Here is a 13,858-nt window from a genome sequence, read left to right as displayed (position 1 = left end):
CGTGTTTCTTCTAGTTCTTTCTTTTTAACACTGTGTAAATAGTGTATTTATTGACTGTGTATGACTGAGCCCAAGTGTATCCATTTTCCTATTGATGAACGCTCTTTTGTTTCCAAGTTTTTGTTATTGCTGCAGTGAAAACCTATGGGAGTCTGCTGTGTAATTTGGGGGTTTTCACCCCAGACTATGGGGTCAGGTTGGCTTCTCCAGGAAGTATATTTGGAGGTTTATCTGCAGGACTCTCAGGGCCGGGTGTTCTTTGGAGCAACAGCTGTAGGTAATTGGAAGAAGGCAGGCTGGGGTAGAGCGAGAAGTTTAACTATAAGGCAGTTGCAGTGAAGCCTTGCCTCTGGCGCTGGGGTGATCCTTCAAGCTGTCCCGTACTGGGGCTAGGTGGCTTGGCCTCATACCCCCATGTTGGCTATAGGCTGCACCTGGGGGGTGGACTTATCCGGGCAAGGCAGCTGCCTTCAGCAAGAGCACTTTCCTGAGAGGAAGTGGGCTGGGAGGCCTGCTGCCATAGCAACTAATGGCTAGGTTCTGAGGGATGGAACCTCCCTGACCACACCCCACACCCCCAGCAGCCACAGGCACTTTAAGCGTACTAGGTTTTGCCAAGCTGTTTTTCAAGATCATACCAACTTCTACTCCCTTTTCAGTGTCTAAGAATTTGTACTGCTATTCTTCCTGCTGATGTTTTCCATCTTGGGGTTTCCCATACTATTTTCTAGGTAATTTCGATATGTCTTTCGTGAAGTGCAAAAATTACTTCTTTGGTGGTGTCTAACCTGCTTCTTCTTTTTAAAAAGATTTTATTTATTTGAGAGAGTGAGAGAGAGAGTGAGAGAGCACAACCATGGGGGAGAGAGAGAAACAGGCTTCCCGCTGAGCAGAGAGCCCAAAGCAGGGCTGGATCCCAGGCTCCTGAGCTCATGACCTGAGCCGAAGGCAGACGCTTAGCCAACTGAGACACCTGGGTGCCTCTTAGCGCTGAAGTTTTAAAAAGCTATTACAGAGGTAGTAGCTCCTAATTCTCTTAAGGTCACTTTCTTCTCTCTTAGTCTAAATATTTGATTCATTTGTCCTGAGCATCATTAAAAAGAGATGGACTTGCTCCCCAAGTTTTACTCCTGGGGAAAAATCAGGGGTCCTAAGGCCCCAGATCAATATGCCTCTTCCCAGCTGAGTGGCCCCAGGCACACCTGCTAATCTCATTGTGTGTCCTCACCTGTGAAGGGCAGGTGATATTTGCTTGTAGGGTAGTGGTGAGAATTAAGAGATGAGTATGTAGAACGGCTGGAACGAAATAGGTGCTTAATAAAGAATATCACTTAGTGATACTAACAATACTTCTCTTTGCAGCCCCGGAAGCCAGGTACTAACAGAGAACTCATAGCGAGACGTACCTTCTCCCTGAACTGAGCGCTATCTGGTTATCTGGTATCCTGTATTCTTACTTCTTGAGCACTGGTTAGAGGACTGGGAGTTAACAACTGAAGCAGTCTTCCACTTGACATGAGCAAAATAAATCAAGCAAACCAGAAGATTCCATTATAAGGAAGACTATCAATTTCAGAGCCACCCCTGTTCCAAGCATTCCTCTTCCTCCTCCTCAGGTCCTCCTGTTCTCCTGGGACTGTCACTCTCCTGACTGAGATGAACCCTATGGGACTTGACAGGGTTCAGATCTCTGTGGCCAGCAACAGAGAAACAGGGAGTCAAGTGTCAGACTTGGTCATAGCCTTAAGCTTGAGCCTACCGGGGCCGCTCACCTTGAGCTGGTGTCTGTACTTGTGCTGGCTTATCGCGGGCTCTGAGCACCTTTCCCACTCCTTCCTGTGCTGCTCTGTACCTTCGGGGCTGGAAGTCTGCACACACATTTCCCAGGTTTCTTTACGGTTGTTTTTTTCAATGGGAGGTCCAGGGAGCCGACTGGAAGACAGGAGGAAGGGAGACACTGCCTCTCCAGCCTGTACTCTGATGGCGCTTCTGGCAGGAGCGGCTGAGTTGGCCCTCCAGGCTTCCTGCTCAGGGGATGAGGTCCCCGGGACAGAGCAGCATTGGTGATTGCCAGCACCCTGGCAGCCCTCAATGTCTTGTGTGGACTCTGGTTCTGCAGTCACCCCAGCGGGTGGCTTTAGGCTCCCCATTCCTGCAGTGTCCTTGGGGATTCTGATGATGTTGGCCACTAGATGATCCCACTTTCCACACAGCCCTGGGGCTGACAGCATCTGCCCAGCTCCTAATGGATGGCCTCAATTTCTCCTCTTTGGATCTTTCACTCCTTTCAATAGTTCAGTCACACTTTCCTATAGTAAATTACCCACTTTGAAATGTTTTGGGGTGCTTGTTTTCCTGGCTGGACAAGCACCAGAGTCTACCCTGAACTTGCCTCTGCCATTGAGCCCATGGGCTGCAGAGTGCTGGGCTCTCCTGGAGGCTCTGTGAAGGTGGCACCCCAGGAAGTAAACGAGGAAACTGGGGTGCTGGCTAAGGAAAGCCCTGGTCTCTTGTGGGGGTGGTGCCTCCTCCAGGGCCCTTTGGAGACCCTCCCCAGCCCTCCTCCCGCCGACCAGGTTGGTACCACAGCACCAAGGGCGCGTATACCGTTCTCCCCCTTGTCCCCCAGATGCTCTGTGCAAAGCAGGGACATCGGTCCTCCGCCCTTGCTGACATATGGTGAGGAACAGGTGATGGGGAAAGACAGATCAACCCTCCTGTACCCCAAAGTCTCATTTGCCCAGCCCAGTTTCCCCCTTCCTCACTGGATAGGGAAAAGGGGGCGGAGTCCAATCAGCCCCCAGGGAAAAAAACCTGTACAAACAGTGTTGGCCTACATCAACTCTTAAATATTTAATTCCCATTTATTTAAAGTTCTGTCAGTCTGTGTACACTATTTATATTAAAAACACAGGAAGCTGGGGCTCCTAGCAAAAATATACATTTCGATTTTGGAGATTGTGTTCAGACACTGAGAAGAGCTGTATCCTCAGCACCAGGCCTGGGTGGGGGAGGGGGTGCGTGGTGGCGGGTGGCGGCGGGGGGGGGGGCAGGCACAGTATCCCTCCCTTCACAGCGCTGGCTCAAAGGGAGCACCTCAACCCCAATCCTTGGTCAGCTGAGCGTGGGGGTGGGAGAGAGAAGAATCTTGTCAGTAGAGAATGATCCCGAGGCCTGGAAGGCAGGGACAGACGGACAGGACTCTAAACTCAGGACTTTCCTAACCTTTCTCAGAGACCCTCCACCAGTCCCTGACCCTTCCAGGACAGTTTCCTTCCTGGAGAAGCAGGTTGGGGGCGGGGTGGGGGCTCTATGACTTCCTACTCAGATACAGCATCCAAACTGGGCTTCAGTCCCTCCCCTGAGGCCGAGTACTTCACCTGGGAGGAGGGGAAGGGCAGACCTGAGGGCCAGAGAAGTGGGACTGGGCCTGGCAAGGTCCTAGGGTCACCAGAGGCTGTGTAGGCGGAGTTCCCAGAAACTGGCTGGGCTGAGGGAAGGGGAGGGTAGCACGACAGTAGGGACAAAGGGATGTCACACTGAGCGGGATCAGTTACCCCGGGCACCTCCCCACTGTGCAGGTGCTGGGCTGGTTCAGCAGGACACCCCTGCGCAGGGCCCTCTGGCCCATCTGCCTCGGGGAAGGGAAGGGAGGGGTGCAGAACCAGGTAAAGTGATTCAGTGCTTGTGTATGCTGGAGTGTTGTGTGTGCGTGCGGGGGTGGTTCGTGAGCTTCATTGGGGCTCCTGGTTGAAGCTGAGGCCCAGGAACTCCTGAGAAACAGGAGTCGTGGTTGGTGGCTGCTGCAGAGTGGTAGGAGAGGGGGTGCCGATGACCCCCAGGCCTGGGCTCAGAATTAAGTCCACCGCCTGCTGCCTTTTTGGCCAACCTCCACCTCCCTTGAGGCTTGCTCCTCTTCAGTGGGGGCCCCCACCTGGAGGGAAGCCCGTCTCCTTCCAGGCAGGCTGGGGGTGTCCCCTGGCGGCCAGCGCAGGGGACCATCAGTGACACTGGCCTGGCAAACTGGTGAAAAGAAGAGAGGGTGTTGCTATCAGTGTTGCTGGGGTGTGTTGCTGGAGAGGGGTTGGCTGGATAGGGGAGGGCAGTGACAGTCTGGGGGAGGCATCTTGGCCCTCAGGGCAGGGCCCCGGTGACTCGGGGTCCACTGCTGCAGTCAGCCCAGGCCCCACATGGCTTCCCCAGGAAGCTGGGCCTAGAGAGCTTAGTGTTTCTTTGGCTGGCCTGAGTCCTTTGCTGTGCAGACAGGAGAAGGGAGGCGCCCACCCCTGCAGGTGACTGTTGATGCAAAGGGCAGGCCCATCCCCCCTGGCTCCTGGGGAACAGGGGACGGGGTGGACGAAAGCAGAGGACCTGTTCCATGCTGCTGGTGAAGTAACACGAACTGTCTCTCACAAAGAGAAAGGGGGACAGACATGGGGATGGGGAGAGAGAGAAAGGAAGGCAAGGGAGGAAGGAAGAGGCAGGAAGAGAGAGCGAGGGAGAGCAAGGAAATCAGAGAAGAAAGAGGATCTGAGAGAGAGGCAGGTGAAGAAGGGGAGGCAGGGAAAGCGGGGAGCAGGAGGCCGTGTGTCTGAGCGCAGGAGCAGGGAGGCTGCGGTCCAGAAAAGTCTTGTGGGTGACTTATGTCCCAGCTCCGGCGGCCCGCCCCCTCAGTACATGTCCTTATAGATCTCCTGGAGCAGGGGGTGCAGCGAGGTTTCCGTCTCGGTCTTCTTGATGCGCTGCATCATTTGTGCGTGCTCGGTGACCAGCTGCCGCAGGTCGGCCATCTTCTGCAGCAGCTTGGGGAAGAGGTACTGGGCGTAGGGGTGGTTGGCCTGCAGGTGGAACTCGAGGGCACGTAGGATGGTGTCCTGGATGGCCTCCACCTGGGGCACGTTTATGAGGCCTGGCCGGTCTGTGGGGACACAGGGCAGAGATATGGGAGGGAGTCGCAGAGGAGCTCCCCTACCTCTGCCCTGGGTGGGTGACTTGGCCCAGAGGACAGCAGACCCGCTGCCGTGACAGACCCGAGCCCTGTCCTGTCAGTGACTGCTCCACAGAGAGTTCTAGTCCCTCTGCCCCAGGGCCTGGCCCATGTCCTTTGCCTTTTTGGTTTTCTCTTCTGAGAAAGGGGAGTATGACCTCATGGTAAAGAGACTCACTGCCTGGGTTCAACCCGCATCCCCACCACAGACTAGCAAGGAGACTGTGCACTGGCCACTCCCTGCAGCCTCTCTGACTTTAGTTCCGTCATCTGTAAAATGGGGTGACAGAAATGCCTTCTGCACAGGCTGCCATGAGAACCAAGTGAGTTATCATCTAGGAAAAGGAACCACGACAGTGCCTGGTACGAAGTGAGCTCTACAGCACTGTGTGTGATGATTATTCTATTTATTGCATTGGGATCTGAAAAGTGGAAGCAAAATACGAAGAATCATCCCCATGAACATGTTGCATATTTCTTCAGTCTTGTCTGCCTCCTCTCCATCGAGAAGAGGGAGCCGGTCCTCCACACCATCGGCACCTCGTGTGTCGCGCTGCCAACCTCACACGGGCACCGCCCCACACTGTTTGGGTTCAGGCCTGGTGCCCCTCGGTGAAGGCCCAACTCCCAGAAGGGCTGGGTGTGTGGGGCAGGCCCACCAGCCCCAGCCTCACTTACCTCCACAGAGAATGATAGCCGCAATGAAGAGAGCCAAGTCACTGTCGTCAAGCTCCAGGGCATTGAACTTGACCGCAAACTCAAACTTGGGCTCAATGATGTCACTGAAGGGCTTCCGGAGGCTCCGCAGGAACTCCCGGGTGACGAAACCAGTGCCGTTGGCCACTAGTAAGCCATCCTTGTTGACAATGGAGGCCAGCATGGCGAAGATGGCCTCGTGTACACCATACTTGAGAAGGGTCACCTGATCGTTGAGGAAGAGGTTGCTGAAGCTGGGGATGCTCTTGGCAAACTCGGTGAGCTCCCGCACGGTCTCGACCGTGGTGTACTGGCAGCGGTAGAAGACGTGCACACTGATCTCCTTGTAGGGGGGCAGGCCGTTCACCAGCTGCTTCCACACCAGGCCCTTCTCTGCTTGCCACAATGTCTCGATGTCGTGGATCACAAAGGGCTGAAAACCAGGCCCCGTTAGAGGCCAGGCCTTGGGAGGACCCCCGCCCATGTGCTCCCCATACCCCCGGCCTCTTCCCCGAAGTGAGGGGAAGGAAGTAGCCCGGTTTTCCCAGAAGTCAGGTGGGTGGCAGGCAGGGCCTAGCGTGGGCAGCCAGGCCGAGCAGTGACACTCACCGCCGTGTGGCTGGCCTTGCCGGTGAGGATGCCGCGGGCTTTCTTTTTGGTCATGTTGAAGTTCTTCAGGTAGGCATTGTAGATGTGCTTGGAGAAGGCCTTCAGGTCAGCCACCTGTGGATTGTGCTGATTCCCCTCGCTTGCCGTCAGCCCCGCCACCAGCTTCCTCTTCTCGGCCTCTGGCATCCGGCCAAAGCGGATGGCTGTGCGTGGGGTAGGGGGTGAAGAGAAGTCATTGAGGAGCCCAGGCGGGAGCCAACACCTCCAACCTCCTTGTCTCACAACAGGTACGGAGGCCAAAAATGGAGACCCACTTTTTGAGCCCAGGACCCTCAGAAGCTCTACAGCCAGCACACGGGAATATTGGGGAACCCCTCCCGAATGTAAGCTCCAGGGGGACAGGGATTCTGTCTTGTTCATAGTGCCTGGCGGGAAGACAGTCTCTGGTGTCAAAGGCCCATGCCTGAGTTACAGGAGGCAGGAAGAGGAAGGCTAAATGGGCTAATACTGAAATCTCACTGGATTGTCAAAACAATTCAATAAGAATATTCACACAGTAAGCACTAAAAAATTAGTTATTAGTAATGAACAGGATACAAATCCGGCTTCTCTAAGAGAAGAAGTGAGAAGAACTGAGTTGGCCTTGAGATCTCCTAGGAAATCTGCTCAGCCCACCTAGGGAACAGAGCCTGGGAAGATACAGACTGGAGGGAGGGACCAAGCCCCAGACCTGCCAGGCCCCACCATGGAGGAAAGGCTGCACTTGGAGGGCTTGGGTCCTGCCACCATCTAAAAGGCAAGACAGGGTAGCTGTGGGTGGAGGCATTTAAACAAAAAGCTCTCCCGAATCCCCCAAGGGGGGCTCTGACTCAAGACAGGCAAAGTGGGGGGCAGATGGGCTCTGTGCAATCCTACTGTATGGGGTCTGAAGACAATACCATAGGAGGCCCAAAGTGCAGGGCAGTCTCTGTCTCCCAGGAGTGGCCAGCCTCCAGAAAACTCCTGCCTGGCTGTTGGCAGCGGACACCTGTGGTCACTCATGGCTCCTTCCTGCCTTTACTAACCAGCAAGGGCCCAGGGGATCCCAGGCTTTGGCAGTGGCTTTTTACGCTGTCAGGTCATCTGCGACAGGCTTGGGGTGCTAGAAATGGTGTTTCCAATGTGACTGGAGCTGGGGTCAATCCCCAGTGAGCCTCAGGGATTGAAAGCGGGTGACCACTCTGGGCCCGGGCCCCAAAGTGGATGTGGAGTCGTCTGGGGAAGGCACTTTGGTCTTGGGATTCCTGCACACTGGGCACGGCTCTGAGGGTCTCCTCACCCCACCTCAGCAACCCCTTCCCCCCCACCGCCAGGCCTGGTTTCTGGCCATACTGTGCCCGGGCTGGCTCTCACCATTGTGTGACATGCCCAGGGCCACGCATTTCTGGAAGCGGCAGTACTGGCACTTGTTGCGGTTCTTCTTCTGGATCTTGCAGATCCTTTCGCACTTCTCGTACTCCAGCTTCATGCGGATCGTCCGACGGAAGAAGCCCTGGTGGGGGAGGGTCAGAGAAAGCTGAGAATCCTGCTCTGCACCCTGGATTCTGGGATGTCAGGGGCCCCAGTGCTGTGTGTAAATGTCAGAATTCCTGAAATTTGGAAGTTATGGGGGGGGGGGGAGTTTCTTTTGGAGGGGAGGAAGATAGAAAATAATGCTAAAGCCTTTGAGATATATCTATCTATATCTGTATCTATCTATCTATCTGTCTAATTCTTCACTTTAAGTGCTTCTTTGTGTGTTTGGTAACATAAAATTGTATCATGGCTAACCTGGTTTATTCGTAAATGTATCTGGTTCCAGGTATTTTCTAGGCAGTGGTTTAGTAAAATAATATGTACCATTTTTTTTTTTTTTAAGATTTTATTTATTTGACAGACAGAGATCACAAGTAGGCAGAGAGGCAGGCAGAGAGAGAGAGGAGGAAGCAGGCTCCCTGCCGAGCAGAAAGCCCGATGCGGGGCTCGATCCCAGGACCTGGAGATTATGACCTGAGCTGAAGGCAGAGGCCTAACCCACTGAGCCACCCAGGCGCCCCAATATGTACCATTTTGATGGGTGTGCAATTAGGAGGATGAACCCAAAAGCACCCCTGGAGAAAGAAAAGTAAATTTTCTTTTCCCTCCAAGGGGCCCTCTTGGGCCTTGAGGTGCAGGAAGCACTTGCCATCAGCCTGATGGCTGAGCCCAAGCCCCTCGTTCTGTTCTAGAGCTATGTCTCCAGAGGGCGCCAGCAGCCAGCCAGCCCATGCGAGGGGTTGGGGCGGTGCCCAATAGGGCAGGCCAACAAGGGACCAGCCATACCCAGAGTGGAGGCCTGGAAGGAGCCAAAGGGCCTGGCTGCCTCCCGGGTGGGAATTCTGCAGCAGGTACTGTGAGGGCCTGGCTTCTCTGGCCGGTCAGCTCTCCATGTATGTAAACACAGCCCCAGCTGCCAACCGCCACTCGCCGCGGGCCCTACCTTGCACCCCTCACACGCATGAACACCATAGTGGAAGCCCGATGCCTTGTCCCCGCACACACGGCACTCCATGTTGAGGCTGCCACACGAGGCCCCGTCACAGCCCATCTGCAACTGGTCCAGCAGGGAGGGTGGCGAGGAGCTCCGGGAAAGGTCTGTGGACACATGACACAGGGATGCCTTCAGTTTGGCTGGGACGGGGGCCAGCGGAGGTGACCAGAGCCCACAGGGGCACAGTGAGGGTTGTGGGGGAGAGCCCACATTTCTCAAGCAGCCCTCACTCAGCTCAGACACTTAAGAGCTAAGTGCCGCAAGCAGTCAACCTTTCTGAGGGTTGGTTTCTTCATCGAGAACATGAGGCTCTTCCCCGGACCTGCCATATAGCAGGTGTTTGGGAAATGGCAGCTATCATTATCGGGGGGAAGTCAGAGCGTTCCTGGGCTGTACTGACCACCGGGCAGGAAAGAGGGGTGTGTGTGCATGCGTGTTTATCGGGGAGGATGACTATGTTTTGGGGGGAAGGGAGCAAGAGGAGGAAGCAGACAAGATCTCTTTAGACTCAACCTGAGAAGTAGCTCTCGTAGCGTGAGAGGCTCCACCGTCTGGGCCCGTGTGGGGTTGTATGGAATGTGTGTGAGGGAGACCAACCCTCCATCCACCTTTCCTGGGAAATTTGACTCTTGGATGGGCTCCAGAGATGCTGTAAAGAATCTCTCAAGAAGTTCCAATCTGTTCTTTTTTTCTCTTAAAGATTCTTAAGTTATTTATTTGACAGAGAGGAAACACAAGCACAGGGAGTAGGAGAGGGAGAAGCAGGCTTCCCGCTGAGCAGGTATCCGGATGTGGGGCTCGATCCCAGAACCCCGGGATCATGACCTGAGCCAAAGGCAGATGATTAAGCCACCCAGGTGTCCCAAGAAGCTCAAAGCCACACTTACAAAACTTCTTGCTCAAGCAGAAAGAAGGCGGTATCAGTCAGGTCAACTGGGCAGCAAACTGAATATCCCCAGGTTTTTTCTTCTATTCAGTGTATGGGACGTTTGAACCAGTGTTATGGGTGGAAGCAAGGAAAGTACTAGACCACGGCAATAACTTCAGGGGTTGGTGCTGTCAGATGATGCGGTAATCTCTGGGATTCTCTTCGGAATCTCTCCCTTGCACACTTAGCAATGAGCCCGGCCTGAGCCTTGGTCTCCCCGGCCCAGGGCCAGCCACATGACCCCACACGCCGCCTGTCCTGCCTCTGCCACACTGGCTAGAATCTGCTGTTCTCTGCTCTCTTTCCTGATGACCGAGCAACCTCCTCAGGGGCAGGGGCCAAATCCCCAGACCAGAGAATCACTGGCTCAGAGCGGGCCGGCACCTCAGGGAGACTCACGCCGTGGAGCTGAGCCCAGACTGAACGTTTCCCAGGCTGGTATTGTCCCTGGTCTGTCATCCAGAAAGCACCAGGGAGTCTGCTCCCTTCCTGGGCTGGTAAGGGCAGGGGCCTAAGGTGAAATGGCCTGTCCCTCCTAGGGTCTTCACTCCCAACCTTCGGTCATTCCGAGGGGTGTAACCATTCGCCTCAGCCCACAGATGGGGGAGAGTGAGCTCCCTCCGTCTCCTGGGCACTGTGCCTTGGAGGGCAGAGCCCCTCTGGTTTTCTGCATAGCCTTTGCCACCACACGACAGTCTATGTGCGTTCACTCAGTGCTGGGGGCCCTCCACCAGAATGTAAGGGCCACTGGGCAGGAATGCTGCCGCCGGGTGCTGCTGCGGGACAGGGAGCAGGCACGGAGCACTGACTCTGGTGGAGTGAGTGGACTTCGAGCTCCCTGGGTTGGTCCTGCGCTCAGCGCCCACTGGCTGCAGGGGCTGAGCAGTCCCTGCTGCGCTGAGAGGCAGCCTAAGAGAGGCAAGAGAACTCACGGTACAAGCTGTCATGGGAAAATGGGAAAATGAGATCACATGTGAAAATCCTTGGTAGAGATGAGCAGGAGGGTTTCTGGCACTTCCTCCTCCAACCCGTGTGGTCTGTGTGCAGGTTCACTTTGTGTCACTTCTTGTAAACAGCTGCGTTTTTGTGGCTGACACGTCTGCCTCCTCTGCTAGACGGGGGACATCTCTAATCACACCGCCTTTGGATCTCAGAGCTCACTTCCAACAACGAGTCCTGTCCGCAACCACTGATCTCTTGGTGGTGCCCTCCTTGCTCTCCCTCCTGGCCCCAGAGGCTTGGCAGGCGTCTAGGCATTTGCACTGCATGTGGCCAAGCCACCCTCTCCCTTCATGCAGCAGACGTTTGATGAGCACCTGCTGTGTGCAGAGAAGGATCCAGACCTGCCCTTGACCAGCTGAGGCCAGAACAAGGTGAGAAAGCTGGAGTACGATGTGGCCAGGGGCAACACAGGCCAAGAGGCAGGCAGGTGGTTCAGGACTTGGAAGCGCCCACCATTCAAGCAAGAGGCTCTTGGGAAAGGTGACTGAAAGGTGACTGCTCCTCTCTCTGGGCTCAAAGATGAGATCCTTGGGAGACTTCCAAGTCGGCTTCCAGGTGCTCGGGAAGAGCAGGCATGAGGGTTAAGAATGTGACTGAGTTCAAACTGGTGTCTTGGGCTCAACCCCCAGCTCTGCCCTCTGGGCCTCAGTTTCCTCCTCTGTAAGATGGAGATGACAGGAGCATCTACCTGAGAGCCATGGTGAAAAGCAACAAACAGAGGTACTACAGAGAAGAGCCCTAGAACCTGAAAGTACATATGAACAGCAGCATGAGCTAGGACAGTGCTTGGGGACATGGGCCTTACCAGTCTGAGGGCCGTCTGCCAGCATAGCGGCTCTTCCCAATCAGGCCAGCACTGTCCTTCCCCTGGCTCCTCCTCAGCTCTCAGGAAATGTACTTGCTCACCCAATGGCCATCATCTGGGCCCTGAGCCCTGCCTCTGAACTTCTACTCTAGCCACACCCTGCCTGACCCCCTAAACATCTCCTGAGGGCCCACCACTACCTCTACCCCAGGAAGCGAGGGGAAAAGAACCAGCATTTATCAGGCCCCCACCAAGAGCTTGTTAGTATCATTCCATATCACCTTGGAAGATAGTGACTGATACCATTTAAAGATAAGGAAACTGAAGCTTGGTGAGGTTAAGGTCACCTGTCTAAGACCTGCTGGGACTGGGACTTGAACCTACACCTGACTTCTGGTAAAGATTATGTGTTAACACTAATAATCTCTTTTTTGTGTGCCTCTGTGCACCAGGCATTCTGCTGGATACTTTATACCATTAATCCCATGGGAACCTTAAAATAACCCTTCAAGGAAGGTCTTCTGACTCTTTCATAGGTGAGGTTAAGTAACATGCTGACAGTGGCACTGGCCAGATTGTTAATTTTATGTGTCACCTTGGCCAGGCCATGGTTCCCATGATGACCAGTTTTTGGTTGAACACCAGTCTAGATGTTGCTGTGAAGATATTCTTTAGATGTGAGTAACACTGAAATCATTACTCTCCATAATGTAAGTAGGCCTCGGGCCAATCAGTTGAAGGCCTTATGAAAATAGACCGAGGCCTCCCTAAGGAAGATGGAATTCTGCCTCTGCACTGCCTTCGAACTCAAGCTACAGCATCAGCTGCCCTGGGGTTTCTGGTCTGCTGGCCTGTCCCGCAGAATTCAACTTGTCAGCCCTCACAGTTGTGTAAGCCAAGGCCTTAAACACACACACACACACATACACACACACACACACACACACTCACTCACTCTCTCTCTCTCTCTCTCCTGGGGTTTCTGGTCTGCTGGCCTGTCCCGCAGAATTCAACTTGCCAGCCCTCACAGTTGTGTGAGCCAAGGCCTTAAACACACATACACACTCTCTCTCTCTTTCTCTATGTGTGCACACATCCTATTGGTAATAACCTAGAACCACCCAACCCCTGGGGCTGAGCTCGTACTATTCATTACTACTAATCAATAATTCATGACTATGACAAGCGATGAGACAGGTCACTGCTGAGGATGACACCAGGCCATTATTGGAATGTTTAGACTCAGTGTAAACACTAAGCCCAACACCCAGGGAGTGAACTATCAGTTGTGCCATCTTGGATTGCAAGTTCAGCAGACACTATTGACCTTGCTTGCATCATTTCCGTATGGAGGGGAGTTCTCTCGCATATCTCATCTCCATCATTGGAGGTATGCTGTTGCCAGAGCTGTGACAGTGGCCGGGAGGGTCAACACTATTTACTTCGCTGGCAGAGTCCCACAGGCAACTAGCTGCTGAAGGCAGGGCCAGTTCTGTGGGACTCTGGAGCTGGGTTATTAAGCAGCCTCCTTATTTCTGTCGTCCTGTTTACTTGCACAGTGGGCTTCTCAGGGCTGGCATGCAGTCTTGTCCTCCACTGAAAGGCCAGCCCCTGCCTGGACACCCACTGAGTGCCTGCTGAGAGAGGAGGTGCCAAGGCCAGGAGGAAGGACACTTGGTCTTCCTCAGCCCCAGCTCCACATTAAGACCCCTGACCTCTTCCTAGGGTGTGGATGGGATGCCCATCACTGAAGCAGGAGGGGACAGCTGCCCCCACCCTTACCCAGCTGGGGGACCCTGGGCATGTGAGTTCCCTAGATGCCGAGTACTCATGGTGAGGCCTGTCCTGCCGGCCTCTCTGTCAGGTGCTGAGCTGAGGACAGAGCTGCAGAACTTCTGAGGAGTCAGAAGGGAAGCAAACTGCGGGAACTTCCTGCAGTTTCAAGGCTCAAGGCTGTGTTCCATCCTCCTGAATTCCTGAGGGGACTCCAGAGGCCCAAGTCGTAGACTCATGGGGCAGGGTAGAGAACCTCACCCAGCCAGCCCTTGAGGTGGGCAGACTTTAAAGGTACAGGCTGAGACTGCAGAAGTGAAGGCACCAGCGAAAGCTATTGCTGATGGTCACAGGCTTGAGATCCCTGCCCTGGTTTGTGTGATTCCCGACACAGGATGAGGCTGTGTCCCCAGAGCCCCTCACCTGCCGGCCTTTTTTGGGAAACAAAATTACTTTACTTTTTAAAGGAAAGTGGTGCTTTTGCTTCTTAAACGGTGAGAGTACAGCAGA

The 13,858-nt window shown here is 54.4% G+C and overlaps 1 protein-coding gene across 3 annotated transcripts in view; it reads right to left on the bottom strand.

The window, feature by feature from the left end:
* Positions 1 to 2,828: 2,828 nt before the first annotated feature.
* The window catches only part of PPARD (peroxisome proliferator activated receptor delta), a 78,090-nt gene continuing 67,060 nt past the window's right edge, over positions 2,829 to 13,858 (bottom strand). For all 3 annotated transcript variants that reach the window (XM_047733026.1, XM_047733025.1, XM_047733027.1), the window contains 5 exons: positions 8,790 to 8,944; positions 7,685 to 7,823; positions 6,293 to 6,495; positions 5,666 to 6,116; positions 2,829 to 4,918 (listed from right to left, as the gene is read on the bottom strand). In XM_047733026.1, the coding sequence (XP_047588982.1) occupies positions 4,671 to 4,918; positions 5,666 to 6,116; positions 6,293 to 6,495; positions 7,685 to 7,823; positions 8,790 to 8,944 (1,196 nt within the window). In that variant the 3' untranslated portion in view covers positions 2,829 to 4,670. The remainder of the gene's footprint in view (positions 4,919 to 5,665; positions 6,117 to 6,292; positions 6,496 to 7,684; positions 7,824 to 8,789; positions 8,945 to 13,858) is intronic.

Source organism: Lutra lutra, chromosome 6 (assembly GCF_902655055.1).
Source record: "Lutra lutra chromosome 6, mLutLut1.2, whole genome shotgun sequence".
Classification (NCBI taxonomy): Eukaryota; Metazoa; Chordata; class Mammalia; order Carnivora; family Mustelidae; genus Lutra; species Lutra lutra.
Note: the sequence above shows the minus strand (reverse complement) of the source record. Positions and strands in the feature narration are given on the sequence as shown.